General features: G+C 31.8%; 3 protein-coding genes across 4 annotated transcripts; all 3 read left to right on the plus strand.

The window, feature by feature from the left end:
• The first annotated feature begins 96 nt into the window (after nt 1-96).
• LOC122587103 (angio-associated migratory cell protein) lies at nt 97-3,501 on the plus strand. The gene is made up of 12 exons (XM_043759181.1): nt 97-287; nt 768-871; nt 958-1,005; nt 1,103-1,144; nt 1,243-1,362; nt 1,448-1,593; nt 1,676-1,823; nt 1,894-1,977; nt 2,067-2,182; nt 2,307-2,365; nt 2,869-2,959; nt 3,057-3,501. The coding sequence occupies exons 2-12, from the start codon at nt 781-783 to the stop codon at nt 3,282-3,284; spliced, it is 1,173 nt and encodes a 390-aa protein (XP_043615116.1). The 5' UTR covers nt 97-287; nt 768-780; the 3' UTR covers nt 3,285-3,501.
• Nucleotides 3,502-4,182: 681 nt separating this feature from the next.
• Nucleotides 4,183-5,041, plus strand: LOC122590167 (protein EPIDERMAL PATTERNING FACTOR 2-like). Of its 2 annotated transcripts, none has more exons than XM_043762500.1 (3): nt 4,183-4,391; nt 4,492-4,553; nt 4,664-5,041. In XM_043762500.1, the coding sequence occupies exons 1-3, from the start codon at nt 4,295-4,297 to the stop codon at nt 4,847-4,849; spliced, it is 345 nt and encodes a 114-aa protein (XP_043618435.1). In that variant the 5' UTR covers nt 4,183-4,294; the 3' UTR covers nt 4,850-5,041. The 2 variants fall into 2 exon arrangements, with proteins under 2 accessions (XP_043618435.1, XP_043618436.1); XM_043762501.1 differs by having other exon boundaries at nt 4,495-4,553.
• Nucleotides 5,042-10,101: 5,060 nt separating this feature from the next.
• On the plus strand, nt 10,102-12,283 carry LOC122586659 (protein FAR1-RELATED SEQUENCE 11-like). Its single transcript, XM_043758637.1, has 4 exons — nt 10,102-10,387; nt 10,665-11,011; nt 11,091-11,417; nt 11,540-12,283. Exons 1-4 carry the CDS (start codon nt 10,102-10,104, stop codon nt 12,281-12,283), a joined length of 1,704 nt encoding a protein of 567 aa, XP_043614572.1.
• The last annotated feature ends 10,155 nt before the right edge of the window (nt 12,284-22,438 follow it).

The following is a 22,438-nucleotide window of genomic DNA, read 5'->3' on the forward strand; positions in this document are numbered from 1 at the left end:
ACTATGAACTATTTTAGTTAGACAAAGGACTAAACATGTCACTTTTCTGAAACATATGAAGTATATGTCAATTTATTAAGGAATCAAACACCAACTAAAAATCATCCCCCCTCCTCCTTTTCCTCTCTTCCGCCGCCGGACCGTCGCCGAGTGTTTAGTCTGTTGCTCCTATTGAATAAACAGTATTTTTTGAAGGTTTCAAAAGCCCATAAGAAAGTTTTTTTTTCTTCTTTTTTTCGTTTTTTTTTGTGCCTATTTCTTGATATTGAAGAGCAAACAACAACAAGGTACACATAATTTGCTTTCTAATGCTACTACTTACTTCCTATGTAATTTTATTTATTTATTTTTGTTTCTGTTTATATTTATATCTTTGAGATGACTTTTATATATATATTTCCGAATTTTATTAATGAATTGAAGGGTTAATTTGTTTGATTTATTTCTGCAAGCTTTTAAAACTTGATTATACTGTTTTAGGTTATGAAATAATCTTGTTTCTTCTCATCGAATGCCACCTCGTTCACAAAACATATAGACCCGGTTCATATGAAAAAAAAAGAAAATCATATTTTTGATGATATTTACACTCTGCAACAACAAAAAAAATTAGTATACCAAAAGTCACCCCTGTTGTCGGTTTTTTGTTCGAAAAGTTAATTTATTGATGCGAATATGTTAGCGGAACTGTTTGGTGCCGATTTTAAACCTAGTGTGGTTTTATTGTATGTGTGAAACTCTTGTTTGCTGCTTAATTGATTGTAAAGGATAGTGAAAACCATGAGTACTTCTGCTAATGATGGTGAAGATCAAGGTGAGATTTTTCTCAATGAGGATGACATCATTGAAGAAATCAATGTAGATGAAGAAGGTAACGTCAGTTTTCGTCCCTGAATTTACATGCTTCTTTATAAAAATTTACATATTATCCAAAGTTTATTTCCGTTGTTTCTCCAGATCTTCCTGATGCAGACGATGATGCAGATTCTGATCCCGAAACTTTTGGTCTGTCAAGACTCTATAAACATTCACTTTCTTATGTTTTTGACTTTCTTTTTATTCTCTACTTGTTTGTCCTAATTGCTTTCTTTGTCGATTTCAGATGAAGCTGATGATTCGTTGCATATATTCACTGGCCATACAGGTAAAATAGCATTCTATCCAGTAGGTGAATAACTGAATATGCATAGCTTTACGGAGAAGTTGATGTAGCTAACTTCATTTTCCGTTTCTTGGATATAGGTGAAGTATACACAGTTGCGTGCAGCCCAAATGAAAGTACATTGGTGGCTACAGGTGCAGGGGATGACAGAGGTTTTTTATGGAAGATTAATCAAGGAGATTGGGCTTTTGAATTACAAGGTATGCTGTTATATAAAGAATGGTATCCGGGTGTTCATTATTACTATTTGGGAAATAACGATAACCATGTTATTGTTTGTTACAGGTCATAAAGATTCTGTATCATGCGTAGCCTTCAGTTCCGATGGACAATTGGTTGCATCTGGAGGCTTTGATGGGATCATTCATGTGTGGGACATATCTTCAGGAAATCTTAAATGTACGCTTGATGGACCTGGAGCTGGCATTGAGGTAAAAACCATTTGCAATATTTTCCTGCTTATTTTCTCTTCTCAAAAAGTATAATGTGAGCTAATTTGTTATGATTATTTAGTGGGTCAAGTGGCATCCACGAGGACACCTTGTTCTAGCTGGTTCAGAGGATTCAACCGTTTGGATGTGGAATGCTGACAAGAACGCATATCTTAATACATTCTCTGGTCATGCCAGTAGCGTCACTTGCGGAGATTTCACTCCTGATGGTATTTTCTTGTACTCTCTTAAATTAAGTTCTTGTGATTCAGCAATTTAAATGCTGTTTTTCATATCTAGGTAAAACTATTTGTACTGGTTCCGACGATGCTAGCATGAGGATATGGAACCCGAAAACTGGGGAGAACATTCATGTTATAAAGGGTATGTATTTTGAAATAGATAATGTGCACAAGTTCACGATAGTTAAGTATAACTCAAGAGTAACTGTTCTGAATTGATTATTGTTTAAGGTCATTATTATCATTCCGAAGGGCTGACATGTTTGACCATAAGCGCTGACTCATCTCTTGTGCTTACTGGCTCAAAAGATGGTTCTGTTCACGTTGTGAATATTACAACTGGGAAGGTTTGAATAATTTCATCCATTGTTTTTGTCTTTTTACTTTGCTTCACTTGTTATGTTGGATAACAATGTAGCTCTTTTTGCAGTCTGTCGTTTTCACATTTTAATTATCTATCTATACAAACAGGTCGTCACTTCACTAACCGCACATACAGATTCAGTTGAATGTATCGGGCTCTCTGCTAGGTATTTTTTCTGTCAATTATCATTATCCTTATTATTTTTATAAATGTTTCATTAGTAGTATAGTTAAGCTATTAGCTATATTATTGTCTTTAATGGGTGGAACTCGTGAAGGTGGGAAGTAATAATCTAGGAAACAGATGCAATGGGTCAAACGGGTCAAGAGTATTGGAACTTATATTGTTTATCCGAAGTGTATTTATAATTAATAAAACATCTTAAATCAGTTTATTCAAAAATGTGGATGCAGATTAGTATGGAAATATGCAGTATTTGCCATCGTATTTGACACACTAGTTAAACAAGTTTTGCTGACAAAAAGTGTCTTGAACAACCCAACTCTACCCTACATAAACTTTTTTTCTTTCTGATCTGTTACACAACCATCCCAACCTGTCACGTCTAGTTGCAGCTATGTTGTATAAGGTATAGGAAGGTCAATCTTTTCACTCCTTTTTTCATTTAAGAGGCCTAACAGACGCTCTTTGCTTTGATTTCAATGGCAGTGCTCCTTGGGCAGCAACAGGAAGCATGGATCAGAAACTTATTATCTGGGATCTACAACACTCTTTGGCTCGTTGCACATGTGACCATGAGGTACGTTTTCTGCTAAATTTCATCATTTCAAACTAGAACTCATTATCCCTGGATGATGAACGCATCACCAGTTAACATTTTTCCCTATATATCTCAGGAAGGTGTGACATGTCTATCATGGCTAGGTGCTACTCGGTTTGTAGCCACAGGGTGTGTAGATGGCAAAGTGAGAATATGGGATAGTCTTTCTGGAGACTGTGTCAAGACCTTCAGGGGGCATACTGATGCCATCCAGTCTCTAGCCATATCATCCGATCAGTGCCACTTAGTGTCAGTCTCCCTTGATGGAACTGCACGAGTCTTTGAGATTGAAGGATTTCGTTGAATACCGGTTACAACATTCAGTCTAGAAAAGGTCATGTTATCGTAAGGCTAATACCTATATGGACAGTATGAAATATGAATAGCCGAATTATTTTGCATACTGAGTTTCTAAATATGTTTGATCTTTTAACTGTTATCTACTCATCGATATGTATCAAAACATTAAGCGATAACGACTAATGAACAGTGTGCCAACAATAGATATAAATTGTTTGAAATGTCAGGCATTCTTTTAAAATTACACCTTATCTACCAAAAGATTTGAAATGTCAGTCACGTGAACTTTTTGTATTTATGGTTGATAGCAAACAGACATTAAATGTTGCAAGTATCTTCATTTACGAATATCACCAACCAGTGCTTAGCGCTAAATGTATGCATGGAGATGGTCACAATCATATTTGAGTCACTTTAAATATGATAGGCTAAGCGCCAAGGGCACTCTTTTGGTTCATATTTATAGTCTGCATCTTTCACTACATAAACGGATCTTCATGAACAGAATGTATATCGTTTTTGGTTATTGCTCGTGTTTTGAATTCGAATACCTGCATAGCCTTCGCTTAGCGCTAAAATAGTCAAGACTACTCAATTTTCTCTTGTTACAACGATAAGTGTATGTGTGCATTTTGTTTGTCACTATCGTAATAGGTGCCTTTGTGACATGGTTGCTTGACCAGAGTTATAACTTCAAATTTTGGTCAACATACTGTTCAATATTTGTTGGAGAACTCGCAGTAACATGTGAAGGCTTCAAACTCATAAATGGTGCGGCCATGAATCATGTGAATTGCATCAAATGTAGACCTAACATTAAATTCAAGAATCTATCTCATTTCTTGCTTATAAATGTTTGTGTTTATTCATTTTCAAGTCTCAGTCCCCTTCCAAATCTTTGACTTCCCCTTCTATGTTTTGACCATTTACTACTTTTTCAAACCTCAAATCATACACATCGACTCTTCTTAAATTATCGAAAAAAATTGAAAGACAAGAAGAGTAGTTTAAAGAATGAAGTATGTCCATTCTCTTATATATTCCACTTGGTTTGTTGCCATTATCATTGTCTTGATACTTAACCACGGTGAAAGTCTTCCTCTTCATCAATGTAAGTGCTAATTAAACAGTTATCATATTCTTCAAAATTAGTACATTTTCTAGTATCTTGAGATTGCTTATCACTCGATGTTCTCTGTTGTGTATTGTAGCAGTAGAAAGAGAAAAGATTACTCATGCTAATCACCCAATTTTCAAGCACTCCCCAATTAAGGTTTGTTCGTCTCGTTACACTTCTTACGTACTGATGAATTTAAGATCATAATTGTATCACCGAAGCATTGATGCGAGTTGAAGTTTATTTGAACTCTTGACTTTTTGAAGGAGGGGGAACATGTAGAACTGTTTCAGTCAGGGTCAGGCATACCAGATTGCTCTCATGCGTGCGGACCTTGTTTTCCTTGCAAACGTGTGATGATAAGTTACAAGTGTGGAACAGCGACTGAATCTTGTCCGGTTATTTATAGATGCTTTTGTAGAGGCAAATACTATCATGTTCCGTCTAACTAGCGTACATACTTGTTATTCTTATGAGTCATGGAGGGAAATTATTTGTTTTAGCAATCATAATATTGTAGGAGTTTTTTTACTTTTGAGGGTGAAAGTTCAGTAATATAGAAATTTGTATGTCTTCTAATTTTCAAGTGAACTTGTATACGTTGTCCCGTTCCCTAATGAAGATATTTCGTGAGGCGTTATCGATCTAGTAAATGATGTTGTATAAGTTTTTTAACAGTAACGTACCGACTCCGTCTAGTCTAGTATACAGGTTCTATACTTCATATCTAGTCAAAGAATTGAAGAAGGTTAACCGGTCTATTAATTAAGCACAAGAAATCCAAATTCGTTTCTCTTCTTCTAAAAGACCTCAAGCTATAACAAAACTACATAAGTTCCAGAATCAAGTGTGAACCTCCCGGATATGCATACATACACACATACGTATGTATATGTAAAACTACAAAAATCATATTTATGTTCATTCGTAAAAGCTCATGGTAATGGTTCAACGTCCGAGAACTTGTATAGAGAAGGATTTCCCGCGGCGCGAGTCTACGAACATACAACAAGAAAGACAAGGGGAAAATTTCATATATATATATATATATATATATATATATTTGACGTTGTATGTCACTTGTACGAGTCAGCAAAACTTTCCAAAGATCGTCATCTTTTACCAACAATTTTTCGAAATTTATGGCTCTGAATTTCCCAAATTTAACTGGATACACCCTTTTACAGCTTAATTAAATAATTCGGTTCATGCCTTTCTGAAAAAAATATATTATAATAGAAAAAATTTTAACCAATTGAATTAGTGGTTGGAGCTTTTACCTCTGGATACATAGGTGTAGGGTTTGAACTGACGATATTGGTTGTTTGAACCCTTTCACGACATTGCTTCAAATTACCAGAATGCCCATCATAAGTTGCTATTTCCTAAATTAGAAACCCCATGATCATCATCTTTATCTTTCATTGAATAGTCAAGGTCAAAGTCAAAGTCAAAGCTAGGGTTCACAACCGGTGTAAAAAGGCATCCTCTACTACATAAAGGACAAGTAGAATCTGAAAGTGCGAATGAATTGTTTTCTAGACATCTTGTGGATTCATTATGAGAATTAGAGCATACTCTTACCTTGTTCATAAGAAAGTTGTAGCACACCACAAAATAAAGAACATATAATAATTATCACGAATAAGAAAGTTGTAGCACACCACGAATTACAAATTACCCCAGTCGCAAAATAAATAAATTCACGGTGACAGTAAGAATTTAATTTATAAACAGTGGATTAGTTAAAATAATTAGTGGATGCAGAAAAACTAACTGAAACTAACTACAAATAATTATTAATTCGACATAAACCCTAAAGAAACACACAATTCTTTATTGAAGAAACTATATAAAAAAAACTCCAAAACATTTATCTATCTATGTTTTTATGTTACAAACATTATCTTTTTAAAAACAAGGGGAGGGGGAGTTGAACCCATGACCTCATTTATGGTCATTAGTGTATTTATTAATAGGCCAAAGTGGTTGTCTATATATTTTTTTACTCTTTAATTGATATACTATCTTTTTGGCGCTATTTTTTTTTTACACCAAAGAGGCTTTTATTGGTGTTTTAAAATTTATTTCTTTATCTTGGAATATGAATTATCTAGATTTTGTTTGGATATATATTTAGAAATTTTTTTAAAGGATTGTTTATGTGATATTTTTTAAAAATTTTCATTTGTTGCTATTTATTAGCCGTCTTTGTTTGTTCTTTGTACTATTAGAATTCGTAACAATCCTTAGTGTTCGGTCCGGGTTCCGGTCAGAATATTCGGTTATAATATTTTTTTCTCATCCTTATGCATACATTTATATCCTTATATATTAATATAAATTGATATCCTAAAGTGCTAATTTGACTATTAGTTTGTCATATAAAACTTTTTTCTATATTGCAACTTCATGTTTCTCATCATTGGAAATTTGACAAGTGTTATGCAATTTAGGATCCAACTTTACTATCAATCATACCTAAGTATTTAGTAGATTTCTACAAAATAATGGTCATACTTTATTTTTAACGGCAACTATCATAGTTATATTCCAGATTTAGATTAGTACATTAATGGATTCAACGTTTTATCAATATATAAAGTAATATATATGTTGGTTTTTCATTTCCAACTACTTATTAATCTATAATTAGTTAAAACTATTATAGATTTTATTAGTACATGCAACGCATGGGTATAACCAACTTCATGATGATCTTACTTCAAAACTATTAATGACGGATATGGAGATGCTTGAATCTTAAAAAGACACTACACTAGCAGTGAAAAATTACAAAATTAACATGGAGCAAAGATACATCTACTAACCTAAATAGTTCTCGATCTAATTGGACTATCCTTTGTGAAGCAATAGTAACCCATTTAAAATTACCTAAGTTTTAAATAACTATTGCTTTTTTTTTCCAGGGCAAGTAAGATGAATATCAATTTTATATTGTATAATTATAATTACTTTTAGTTGAATAATAAAGTCCAACGGCCATTACTTGCACCAACACAATATTGTTGTTAAGGTTTTGAGTTTTAAAGAAATAAATAGTCTTTTATTTGTTTAAATTTCTCATGTTCATTCGTTTACTTTTGTTGTTAAAAGTTTATGTTTTTTTAAATATATATATATATATTCTTTATTTTTGTTTGACTTCTCATAGTAGTCTGCAGATGATAACAATATTTCTAATGATAAGAGTCATCATGTGTTAATTATTTCAAGCTTATATTAGAAACTTTCTTATCTTATCTTAAATCATTTACTATCTGTTAATTATTTTTGAGATTATACTAGAACCATTTTATCTTAGATCAGTCCTTCAACAAAAGTAGGAATGGTCACGTATTATTTTTAACAAGTTAATATGTGTCATTTGAATAAAACTATTTACCCTTTTAAAATTTAAATTACTATCATCTAGATGATTCATTAAAGCATTATCTTTTTTAATACAAGAAATAGTATATGTATATATATAAAATTAATTTTTGATGATTAAATAGTTGGCAAAATTTTATTAGTCTATTAGAAAAGGTTGCAACTCCCCAACAATCATTTTAATGACCTGTGGCCCTTTACACAACATCTTTCAATATCATATACCAAAATGCTATATGTTAATGTAATTTCATGATTACAGGTGGAATAATAGTGACTTAATGTTGGTTTTCAAATCATACTTAACAGCAAATTATCATACTCATCTATTTTCTCCATATAATAAAGAGAACCTTAACTGTCATTAGTCTCTGCATGTCTCATTAGATTTTTCTTATTTGTCATTTTCTCTTTTTCTTTTTAACTATTTTAGTGTGTATGTGGTCAAAAATAAAATAAAAAATAAAGATAATTACGAAATATTTTTCACATATTTATGGATAATAGTTTCATCTTCAATGCAAATCTATCCATGACCTTTTCCTTTCTTTTTAATTTAATTTTATATCATATTTTTTATTTAATTTAATTTTATCATTTATTTCTCCAAATATTTTTAAAAACTAAAAATAATACAACCTTCAAAAAAATCAGGACATATATATATATATTTTACGTAGTATTGAAATATGAATTTTATTATATTCATATATATTGTTATCATATATTTATATTAAATATATGACTAAAGATAACTCAATTAAAGTCGTCGTGTTCTTATTAGTTATCAACTTATAGTTTTTTCAGCTAAATATATAGATTTTCAATCTAAAGTTCCATTAACCAATTTCATTCAAACCTTATCAGAAAAGTAGTTTTGGTTACAAAAGGACTATGTTAACTTTATACGCTTCTAAATAATTGCTATGCAGAGGTTCATTAGTTGGTGAATTTGACACTCAAGATTTTGATGATAATAATAATGGTTATTTAAAATCTGTATACATCTAAGTTTCAACTTATTTGATTATGCAAGATATATATATTTTTTTGGCATGTTTGTTAGACTTTACATATAGGAATTTACTTTAAAGCTGATAGAATAAGTCATTTTCATAAACTATTCTACTTATATTGTCTTATTGTAAAATTTGAGTAAATAATACAGTTATGTTTGTTAAATCATATGTTCTTATATATATATGAAATAGGAATATAAGGTTGTCTGACATTTAAGCTTAGGTTTGGAACCCCCTACATACTAATATTTTATTATTTCTTATTTAATGAATAAATTCATAGGCCCCCATGATTTTTATGGATTAAAAAAACATTATGTGAGTGTTTCACACCTAAGTTTAAATACCTGACAGTCTTATATTCCCATCCCCATATATATACGTGGTCTTTCATATGATTTGATTTATTATTTGATAAAATAACAATTATAAGTAATTAGTCATTTGGTAATATTTATGACATCGTCATATATCGGACGAGTATAATATATTTTATTATATATAACTATACACTTTTTACTATAACATTGTTTTTATTATATGTCATTCACGATGAGTTACGTAAAAAATAAAATAGACCGATGCAACGTACGAGTTTCACCAAAGTAAGTTATAAGTGTGAAACAATGACGGAATCTTTGTTCTAGATGCTTTTGTAGAGGCTCATACTATCATGTTCCATCTAACTAGGGAACTTGTATACCTTGTCTACTTGATTATTTAATGGGATTTTCTAATGACAGCCCATCAGGCTGTTTTTAAGCACTAATTACATTCCTAAAATAATGCATAATTAATTTAGATTCCAACCAATTAGTTTTTTTTGTCGTCCCTCCATTTCTTTTGCTAAAGTCAAATAAAAATAATTTTAATTCAATATTTATTCCTAATTTATCTCAAACATCTAACTATTATTTAGATCTTTATTTATTAAAACAAAAACCTATACAAACTTTACAATTCTTCCGGCTCTCCTCCGGTCAGTATATATATCTTAAACTTTTGATATTTTTGCTTTTCAGTTAGTGTTTGATTATGATATACACTGATTCGTTATTTATATATTTTTGTTGATTGATTATTGAATATCTATAGCTTTGCATACATTTGATGGACTATATATTTTTGAGTTTTAAGTTCCTTGTTGATCAACTCACGTTACGAATTAGATATATATGATTTTGTTAATTGTAAATGTACACCACTATTATTTAGTATTGGTAGCTCGTTGATATATATTTACTATTATTCTGTTAATTGTTTCTAATAATATTGTTGCACATTTAGGAATTATGTTTGATTTGAACAATCTTCCAGACGATGAATACGATGAAAATATTATTGATGAAACATTGAATAATGAGCCTTTTATTGGTCAAACTTTTAGCACTTTTCAAGAGGCATTTGTTTTCTATGAAAATTGTGCGAAACAATATGGATTTACAGTTCGCAAAGATCGGTCTCATAAAAGAAATGATACGACAGTTAGACGTGATATTTGTTGTCATCGTGAAGGAAAGAAGCGATTAAAACTAGTTGATATTTCTAAGAATCAACGAAATAGGGGCTCAATAAAATGTGAGTGCATGTAATGCTCATATGTGTGTTACTTTGAAAAGAAGTTGTGATATATTTCCAGAAGAATGGCATGTTACAACTTTTGTAAAGGATCACAATCATGAATTATTGTCACCCGATGAAATGCGTTATCTTCCTGCTAACCGCATTATCACTCCAGAGGATGAACGACAAATTTTACTATATAAAGAGGCCGGGCTCAATGTTCGACAGATTATAAATGTAATGGAACTCCAAAAACAAGTGAAACATGGTGATCTTTCTTTTCAATAAAAAGATGTCCATAATTTATTTGCTAGAGTGAGAAGAGCACTTGGAGATAATGATGCAATGGAACTTATAAATTATATGGAAGCTTCAAAAGAAAAAAATAATAAGTTTCATTATGAATACACCATTGATGAAGATATGAGGCTAGAAAATATATTCTGGTGTCATCCTCAAAGCTTCGATTGGTATGAAAAATTTGGGGATGTAATTGTATTTAATACCACTTACAAGGTCAATGCGTATGACATGCCATGTGCACTTTTCGTTGGGATTAATAATCATGGAAAAACTGTTCTGTTTGCAAGTGCACTTCTTCGTAATGAGACTGTCAAAACATTTACGTGGTTGATGAAGGTATGTCTTTTAAAATATCTAACTTATTTATTTATTTGTAGTATATGATTCATATTCATTTTCTTGAATTGATATGCAGACTTTTGTGGCCATCATGAAAAAACCATCAAAAACAATCATCACTGATCAAGATCCATGGATGACTGAAGCAATTGCAACTGAAATGCCAACTACAAAACACAGCTTTTGTATATGGCATATCACTACTAAATTTAGTTGTTGGTTTGCAGCTCTTCTCCGTACTCAGTACCAAAATTGGTGTGGTGATTTCTATACACTTTATAAGATGACTTCTATAGAAGAATTCGAGCATAGTTGGCCATTAATTGTTTCAAAGTATAACTTGCAAAAAAACAATCATGTGCAAGGTTTATACAAATTTAGGAAGTCATGGGCTCTCGCACAAGTTTGAGAGAGTTTGTTAAGCAGGTAATACCTTACAAAATATCATACTTCTTATAATTTTTATACCTTTATAAAATACTCTATTTAAGCCGCATAACTTTTTTTCTTATTTATTATTTTTAGGTTGATTTAGCCGTTGAAGAAATTGGAATTCGCGAGGCGAAAGACAAAATGTCAACTACACTTACACATGTTCCTTTAAAGACAAAATCTCCGTCGAAAGAACAGGCTTATGGAATTCTTACACCATTTGCTTTTAATAAGTTTCAAGTTGAATTTCAAAGAGCGAACCAGTATTCGATTGTACGCGTTGAAGGTAACGACTTTATTATACGATACTTTGATGGTGAAAATCATAAAAATCATCAGGTATTTTGGGATGGGCACATTACTTTGTGTAGTTGCAAGAATTTTGAGTTTTGGGGAATACTTTGTCGTCATATATTTCGGGCACTTCTTCACAAGGATTGTTTTAAGATACCACCTATATACTTCCCTTTGCGTTGGAGTCTAGATTCTTTTCAGAGTGGCAGTGCAAGGCAACCTTTATCACCAAATGTGTCATTGACTCAAACAAGTATTGCTCAAGGAATTGATTTAGAAAAAAGGTATAACGTTTTGTGCCCCCCAAAATCAGCAACAAAAGGTCGTCCAAAAAAGAGGCGTATGAAGGGTGGAAAGGAATTGGGAAATAAGCCACGTAATAGATGTTCCATATGCAAGGAACTAGGACATACAAAAATAAAGTGTGATAACAAGGAGAATAATGTTGCTGTTGAAAACCTCTCTTCAAATAAGCCACAAAACAAGAGAAAAGAAATGGCTAGTGATCTTGGGCTAAATCCAGTGTTTAGTTTGAAGTACTAAGCCATTAAATTTTACTTCTTTTTTTTTTGGTTCATAGACCTTCTAATAATGCATTGTATTTCCGTTTATATTTTGGTTGTTTATTTATGTGTTAAACTTATTTACTTTTTAGTTTGTTTATGCTGTAAGTTGTAATGATAAGATATCATACAATTTGATTGCATCTATTTATAGTGTAAAGTGTTGTGCGTAATGATAAGATATCATACAATTTGATTGCATCTATTTATAGTGTAAAGTGTTGTGCGTAATGATAAGATATCATACAATTTGATTGCATCTATTTATAGTGTAAAGTGTAGTGCATATATTCATAGTGTAAATTAAGTGTTGCTCGACTCAGAAAGATTGTTTTAAATAATGGAGCATAGTAAAACGAAATTAAATATATGTAAATATCTATATAAATTGTACATTAAAATAGGATATTTTGTTAGTGGTTTACTTTGACAAAATCATTAGAACGGAGGGAATCTAAATTAATTATGCATTATTTTAGGAATGTAATTAGTGCTTAAAAACAGCCTAGTGGGCTGTCATTAGAAAATCCCTTACTTAATTTATAAATTAAACCAAGTAGATTAATTAAACGAATGAATGGATGCGGAAAAACTAATTGAAACCAACTACAAAGAATTATTAATTCGAAAGAGAGAGCAATAACAAAATAGAATAATTGCGCGCCTACAGAAACACGCAATTCTTTTATCGAAGAAACTATATAAAAAAACTCCGAGTTAAATGTAAGAATGGTCCTTGTGAGTTGTCCGTTTTTGCAAATGCAGTCTCTCTCTTGAATTTTTAGCGACGATGGTCCCTGAAGACATGTTTCAGTTGGAACAACAATCCCTTTCTAACGGATTCGTTACTTAATGTCGTTAAGTCCCCATGTGAGTAGCACGTGAGAGGTATTTATCTTTTTCCACCTACACAAACCTAGGGATGTTCAAAACTATCCAGATGCAAACCTGTTATCCTAAAATCTGATCCGATTTTCTTCGAAAAGTTGGATATCCTATATTACAGACTTCAATTCGGATAGTGACTTTTGAAAAAGTTTAAGAATCTCAATTTTTTTTTTATTAAATCCGAAAATATCTTAAAATGTCAAAAAAATATCGAAAAAGATTATTTTCAATATTCGAAAATATTCTAATCTTTACGAAAATATCTAAAACTTAGTCTTAATATGAAAATATCTAGGATACTTAATTTTTTTCTAAAATTCGGATACTTCGGATATCCGAAAACTTTGAATATCCAAAATTTTGAATATGTTCGGATGTTGAATTCCTTTGTCCGAGATCTTGAATATCCGAAATTTTTAGGGGATATCCAAGTTTCAGCTATCCAATTTCTGAATATTCTTGAATATTCGAACTTTCGCATAGTGAATTTCAATATCCAAATTTTTTGGATATTCTTGGATATTTTCGAATGCACGAGATTTTCAAAAATCATTATCCGGATCCGAAATTTAGGATATCCGAAGTTCGAATATCCGACTTTTCAGATAAAATCAGACTGGATTTTCATATTATAGGGTCGGATATAAGATACCTTTGAATACCTTATGTTTGTGTAGGTGAAAGGACATTAGTACCCCTCACGTGCTACTTACATAGAAAACTTAACGATACTAAATAACGGCTCCGTTAGAGCGGGACTTCCGTTGCAACCGAAACATGTCTTCAGGGACCACCATTGCTAAAAAATCAAAAGAGGGACTGCCGTTGCAAAAAGAGACAAACCACGGGACCATTCTTGCATTTAACTCAAAAACTCCAAAACATTCATCTAATAAAATTGATTAAAAAATCAAATACGAGTAATAATCAGAAACGAACAGTAAAACATATAATTAAATATTCCTAATTGAGTCAATCTTTATTACTAATTGTTGTATGAATGATGAGGCAGGGTTCGAAGGGATAGGTATCCCAATTCCTCCATACTTCATACGGGCTGACGAATATTTCCTGCACTAATGAGGAAAGATTTCCAATATTTTGAAACGCATCGAAATTGAATCAACGACTTGGTTGGTAGGCGTAGAAGGATTTCCAACTTGATTTTCTCTTCTAATTCTTCCAACGTCTTTCACCGCCATTCTTTCTTTCTTTCGAATTAATTAATTGATTGATTAATAGTATCCGATTACCGAAAGTTTTGGGCGGTTTTACAACAAAGGGGAAAGTGATATTTATCCAACAAGTTTTAACCATATATACAATAAAAGTATAATATTTATTGCGCAGTATATAAATGTATTATGCAAGAATTAATGTAGATGGTTAAACTTTGTTGTAACAATATCATATCCTTTTACAAATCGATGAAGGGGATGTTTGTATTTATAGGCAGCTACATTGCATGAGGGGAGTATTATTTTATTTTAGAGCCAATTAATACGATGATGGACCCAAGTGACGGGCTAATGCCTAATGGGCTGAGGTCCAGTCCATTAATGTAATTTCATTTATGTACTACATTTATAGTTTTATTTAACCAGATTTTAGACCCTTGTTCAACACTGAATACGGAGTTTACGATATTATTAATATTATATCTGCATACATTCAATTCATAAAAGCTTATAATTTTGAACTATACGGTTCTAAATGTTACACTTTGCAAGTTGTAGTACAATAATCAGAGGTTAGTCACTGTCATTATTAGCTGAGACATATTGATAAAATTGTTTGTTGTAATCATTCCACAAGACACATGCTACATAATTTCTTTATTATAAATATTTTTAGAACCAATTGTACTCATAATGTGATATAAGATAATTAAGAATAAAAATATAAACATACTTGTGATCTTGTACTTGACATTTAAATATATGTATTTGATCATGATGCGAGCCCATAACACGAATAGATTTATTTTCAATCACTTGTCTTATGATAAGTAGATAACAATTATGACTATTGATTTGAGTGACAATTGTAATTTTTAAAAATTAAATATAAATACTTTTGTAACTCTTTTTAAAAGAATTTTAAAAAATCTTCTCAAGTTGATGGCTAATAAAAATAAGTATAAGTTAGTATTCAGGGCTAAAAAGTATAAATTAATTATAGTAATAAAAAAGTGTAAATTAATGAGACTCTTTCTACAAATTAATATAAATACTAATATAATAATATTTTTTAGATAATGATTATTAGAATTTTAATTTATAGTTGATCTAAATGATGACATAAGCGAGAGCCAATTTGATAAAATTGAGCAATTTGATTGGTTAATAAATCATTAGTTCAACTGTCTTATAATATATATTAAGATGATGACATAAGTGATGGTCAATTTGATGAAAATTGAGCGATTTGATTGATTAATAAGTCATTAGTTCAACTGTCTTATAATATATATTAAAATTATATTATTTTTAATCTAATTCTATTTCTAACTTTAATTTATACTTTGTAAGAGCAATATTAGATTAGGTTGACAAATATATCACAAACCAACTTTTAAATACACGTGTCATGTGATGCGATATAATCAGTAAAGACAGAAAAAGTTGATTAATTGGAGTTTTTGTTTGTAAAAAGTTACTCATATTTATTGACTTATGGGTGTTTTGTTCGCGGAATTCCTTAGAATTCGTAAGAATTGGAATCTGAGTTCTATCTTTTACCATGTTTGGTTGAGAAAAAGAATGAATTCGAATTAAAAACTTTCTATTGAATTCCTTAAAATATGAAATTCAAGATTTCTTCAAGATATGGAAGGAATGTTTAATATTCCAATTGAATGTATATACATTACCCAAAAATCCCACAATAGATTATATTATGATTATTAATATTATAATAAATTATTATTATTATTATTATTATTATTATTATTATAAAAACATCACTTTATTATTAGTAATTTAAATTTATTATTATTATTATTATGGTTTATTGGAATTTCATAAAATTATAAAAAAATGTTTTTAATATTTTATTTTTTCTTTTATTATTATTAATATTATAAGTATTATTATTTTTCAATTTTGTCCTTTATTATTATTATTATTATTATTATTATGTGTTCAATATTATTATGTATATTATTTTTATAATCATAAAAATTATTTAACATTTTATATTATTATTATAATTGTTATTATTTATTATTATTATTATTATTATCTCAGTATATTATTTATATTTTTTCATTGTAATAATAATACTTTTTATATTTCTATTATAATTATTTATTATTATATAATATTACATTATTATTATTATTTTATATATTAGTATTATATTATATGTATTATAATTTTTAATTTTTAATATTAATTTGTAGCATTTTTTTATTCTTATTTTTATGATTATTAGAATATTAGTTTTATTATAATTATTATAATTATATTAATATTTTATATTATTAACATTTAAGTTTATTATTGTTGTTTATATATTATAAATATTTATAATTGTATTATTAATATTATTAACGTTTAAGTTGATAACTTATAGAGAAAAATTAAATTCGTTTTAGTACTATGGAATTTGTATGTCTTCTCTTTTTCAAGTGAACTTGTATACCTTGTCTAGTGGATCAATGAAGGAATTTCGTGAAACGTTATCTAGTAAATGATGTATAAGTTTTTTACCAGTAACCGTCTAGTACACATATATGAACTTCATATCTAGCCAAAAAATTGAAGAAGGTAAACCGGCCGCCTATTAGGCTCAACCAAGCTAATATGTGCAGACATCCAGGAATTGTTTTGCTCAAAAACTAAAACATAAAAAATGGTTCAGGTATTAAACAATGAGGCATAGTGCAGATATGCATTGCTACAATATTACGAGTACAATTTAATTTATACGTTCATATATTACATTTCATATGGCACGTAGCCCCCACAAGAACATGAGTAATACTATCCCCATATTTTTATGTGTCTCTTATAAACTCGTTTCTCTTCTAAAAGACCTCAAGCTTTATAACAAAACTAGAAAAAGTTCCAGAATCAATATCTTTTATATAACTTATTACACATGCAATGGTCAACCTCACGGATATGCATACAACATATGTGTATATGCAAAACACTATAAATCATATTTACATTTTCCTTATTTTGTTGGAACATATAAGCAGACTGATAGAGTAGGCGCTGGGATTGGTATCAGCAGAGTTGCTAGTAAATAGCTCTGATTTATGCCAATGAAATTTGAAAAAGAGGTGATTCATTACGAGGACGTGAAGACCATATTGAACTTAGTACACGAAGACATTGAAAGTATTCACCAAGCACAAGCAACGCGTTTGTGTTGGAATATGATCGCGTTATTATAATAAACGCATGTCCGAAAATAATTTAAGACTACGGGGTTACACAAAAATGACACGTAAACTCTATGTAGTTAATTAATGTATTAAAGTAATATATTAATTAATTTGATCATGAAATAATTAATAAACTATTAAAAGATTAATTAATAGTGTTTATTAATTAATTAAAAGAGGAGGTGTGAAAGTGAAATTAGGAATTAGTATGGTTTCCTAATTCCACAAAGAGGGCCGAAAATTCTAGAGGCATTTAGGCTTTGGGATTGCTTGTCCACCAAGGTAAAAACCCTAACAATAGGGATAATTCTAAGGGTTTTAGATACAATTATTCAAGACAATTAGTTTTGAAAACCCTAAACAAATCTCTTTTTCTCTCTTCTCTCTCTCTCGTTCGACCGAAGGCAAAAACCTAAAGGGTTTTTGGGTTTTGGGGTTCGACATCAAGGGGAAAAAACACAACGGGTTTGTGAGTTCGTGATCGGGTACTAGCATACGATATACGGGTTTGCGCAAAGGTACACTTATTCTATTGAGTACTTTGTTAATTAATATTATTGCATATACGTTTCTATTCCGCTGCGTACGCGTGATTTGTTATGTGTTTACGTTCATATATTGTAACAGTTTGTTGCTTGAATCAATGTTAGGATCTGATACATTTGCTGAAGTGTCTGCTGTCGTAGGTGATCTGCCTGCATTTATTTTTGAACGTTTGGCTTTAGAAAAAGCTAAACATGGTCAAAACTGTCTTTCAGAGTCAAATGCATGCACTTTGACTGAAAAGGGACTAGTTCTAAGTTACCTGGTTCAAGAAAACTTCGAGTGCCTCAAGCCCTTTCATTGCGGAATTCATTTGAGTGGTGTAACTTGCGGCTCCAGTTATGTCAATCGTTATGCTCTGGGCAATGAAGGTTTTCCAAGCCTTGACTTAGTGCCTCTTCAGCTTGCTCACATGATTGTCTTAAACTCCTCGCCTTCATAAGCTGTGTGTCCGTTAACTCAAGCTGTGGCATTAGTATCTGTTGGAAGACATATATAACATATTATTATTTCTAGCAGGAACTTGAGCCTGACTCTTGAGACTAGAAATGAAAAATGGGCAGGCCCGGCTAGATAAAGGGTATGGGTCAAATGGGTCATTTTCTGACATGGTCGACTCAATATACTTGTCCAAATTTTTAGGGACTTTTTGAAAATGATTCCTCCTATAACATACAAGACTCGATCTTTCACTCATACTCTAATAATGAATTTAGTGATAGTGCATATCGACTAATAGATGACGACTCCACCCGTTTTCTTAAAAGTACCCCTTTTTGGATGTCAAATATCATTACAAATATCATACTAATTCAACTTACAATCTATACATGTAAACCGTCTTCCACGGGTGTTAAGTCCCAATACCTCAACTTACTAATACAACTTACAATCTGATTTTGCTGATTACTTTTTCGTTAGAGGTTTTGTGCATTAAAACTTAAACGAATTTGACCCAATTTTTGTTTTGCTTGTTTGACTAGTTGGGAGACACAACAAAACCCAATCATTAGTAAATGGGTCAAAATATCATCCCACATTTTCACGTACCTTTTTCCTAAGCGACTTTCACGTGCAGCTTCACGGTTTTGTGCTAGGCGTCTTTGAAACTAAAACCCAAAAAAGAAAATATATTAGCTAATGTAAATTTGAGCAAAAAGTCGTTGAGCATTAATTTTGGTATAAGATGGTCTCACGGTCTCACCTTATCTGAGATGTTCCTTGTTGCTCGAGCATCTGGTGAAGGCTCGGACGATTATTGAGAAGTGAAGTCAGTCTAAAGAGTACCAAAACGATCAGTCAGAAGATCATTAACATGAAAGCATGGCCTTCCTACTCCAAACAATGGTCTGGTACTCAGGTTGGCGCTTATAATAGTCCAAATGGAGGGTCTTGGACCAAGAGGACGCAGGTAACTATTGGCAGCAAGAGTCTTTAAGGGTGCGTCCAGTCTGGGGAAAACTTCTTGGTGGAGAAGTTGGAGGACACATGAGAGGTGGGGTAGGCAATAAGTTTTTATCCTTTTTTTTAATGTGTGGTGTATATATATATGTGTGTGTATTTGTGTGTGTGAGATAGATTATAAATAATTGATAATGTGGCGAGAAAGTTCCAAGAAGTTTTTCTTATAGGTAGGGAGAGTCCTAAGGGTAGTCCTGAATGATGTAGTGCTGAGTTGGCACATGCCTTATACCCTTGATGTATGCTGATCACGTTTTGTTGCTTGGTCTAAATCCAATGTGGAGTGTATCACTAGACTTATGAGAGCCTTCTTTCTTGTTTTGGGGTTAAAAATCAATTTCCACAAGTCTAATATTTATGGAAGCCGTGTTGATGATCCGAAATTTGAGTTGGCGGATAAACTACACTGTAAGTTATACTTCTATACTCCCTTATAAAAGAAACTGACCCCCCCCCCCCCCCGGTTTAAACTTTTAAAAACCTAATATGAAACACCTATTTCCATTCTATACACTGTGACTAACATACCCTCACAAAAGTTTTAAACTTTATTAAAATTCTCTTTGTTCGTCAATTTTTTTTTTATTATCGTTAAAAACTATCATACGGATGAAAGTTCCGATTCAGTATTTGATTTGAAATTAACATTGTCACTCACCTCGAGCGTCGACTATTTTTGCCGATGCAACGCGCAGACACCCATCTAGTTTCCTTTCACGTATTTGGGTCTTATAGTATTTATTCAAGAGTTGGAAACCAGTATCTATATTTTATATCTATACTCCTATATAAAGCAAATTATTCCCTCCCTTTAAGTAATTAAGACTTTAAAATAACCATATTATCCCTCTTTTTTATTTACTAATTTAAGCATCTTCACCTATGTTCCTATAATAACCTTAATGAAATAACTTACAATATAGATCCTCCAACCCTTAAATAACCATATTAACCCTCTTACATCAATTAATTTACATTTACTACCACGCCACCACCACCGCTACCGCCGCCACCACTGCTTCCGTGGCCACACTGTCGTCGTTACCACCATCAGCGCTGCATCGTGCGAGCATTTGTCTAGTTTGATTTAGTGGAGGTACAACTCTCGTTATGGAAGGCATCGGTTTTATCTAATTGGAGGGCGGTTACTCTATTACGCTCGGTTTTTGGAATGTCTTCCGGTCTTTTTTTTTCATCTCTATATAAAGATTTTCTACTGGTGATTCAAAAATTAGACGGTATTAGAAAAAAGATTAATTCATATGGGGTGGAAAGGAAGATAAACAGAGTATACACTGGTTGGTTGGGAGGAAGTGGTGCAACCAAAATGTTGACTCCTCTACGTGACTTCAATCTTAGCTTACACTCAAAATGGCAAATGGAGATTCAAATGTGAGAAGTCGATCTCAGCGATTCGTCATTCTCCAAGGTGCTCTATTTTTGTTCCTCTCAAAGATAATGCTCTATTCTTCAAGGGGGAGTGGTTGGTACTAGCACCTTGCTTATTTATTAATGAAGTACGAGAGTAAGTTCCCGCGCGTTGCGGCGGTGAGATGATGGGGTGATAGGTCATAAAGTGTGATAGTCAACTGCCTTAGCCTTACAGGTTCCGCCCTCGGATTTAAAAATTTATCGAAAGTATATTGAATGACATCTATAATGAAAAAACATGAAATTGTAAAAACACCCATATAATTTTTATAATTTATCGATGTACGGTTTGTGAGATAAACGATTTTGAATGAATTGGAGTAATAAATGATTTATAGAGAAGAGAGAAAAAAGATGATTGGTTGAGATTTAAGGAGAGAGAAATGGTGTTTGGTATTATAAAATTGATAGAAGAGGCATTTTGGAGAAGTAAATATTGAAACTTAAAATGTTAGATAGAGAGAATTTGCTTTATAATATAGTATATATATATAGTGTTTTAAAATTAAAAAATTTATAAAAGAAAAAACAAAAACTTAATAATGAATGCAAGTATTTTTAATTGGCTGAAAAGTTTGTGATCACGGTATAAATCTAGGGCAATATTAGACGATTAGTGAGTTATTTTTATATGACATTAAAACAGTGTTGACCTTCTCAGTGCATGTTTACTAAAAAGTATAACTACAAAATATTAGCCGTAACTTGTAACCTACTAATCTTGGGTCAAATATGTTGATTTTCGGGTTAAACATGTCAAAACACGAATGGATCCCTTTTCCTCATCCTCCTATTCCAAGCACAGACGTGCAAGAGGAACTTCACCTTTTCCTCTCCTCTGTCGCCTTGAATCCCTTCTTCTGCACGTAAGAAAGCACCTCTAGCCCTTCAGACATCTAGTAATACAACTCCTTATTGTTCTTGGGTTTGGCGAGTTTGGCAGCATACTTGACAAGCTTGGTTCCAACTCTAAGGCCACAAAACTAGTTCAACACAACCAGGTCTTCAAGACTGGCAGTCCACCCGTCCTCATTTTCTCCAACTCCGTGGGCCCACAGCTTTGGCGAAAATGAGGATGGGTGGACTGTCTGTCTTGAAGACATGGTCATCTTGAAGGAGTTCTGTGGCCTCGGTGTTGGAAGCAAGTCGAATATGCTGCTAAACAAGCCAAACTCAAGAAAGATAAGGAGTTGTACTACAAGATATCTGAAGGGCTTGAGGTGTTGCCTTACCTGCAGAAAAAGGGATTCGAGGCGACAAAGAAGACTGATGGTGAAGTTCCTCTTGCACGTTTGAGCTTGGAACAGGAGTATAGTGCCAAAAACAGTTGGTGGTGTAAGGTCGAAAAGTTGAGGCCCATATGGTGGAAAAACAGGTATATTGGCAGAAGGAAGTTGCCCGTAAGGAAGCATAATT

Source organism: Erigeron canadensis, chromosome 2 (genome assembly GCF_010389155.1).
Source record: "Erigeron canadensis isolate Cc75 chromosome 2, C_canadensis_v1, whole genome shotgun sequence".
NCBI lineage: Eukaryota > Viridiplantae > Streptophyta > Magnoliopsida > Asterales > Asteraceae > Erigeron > Erigeron canadensis.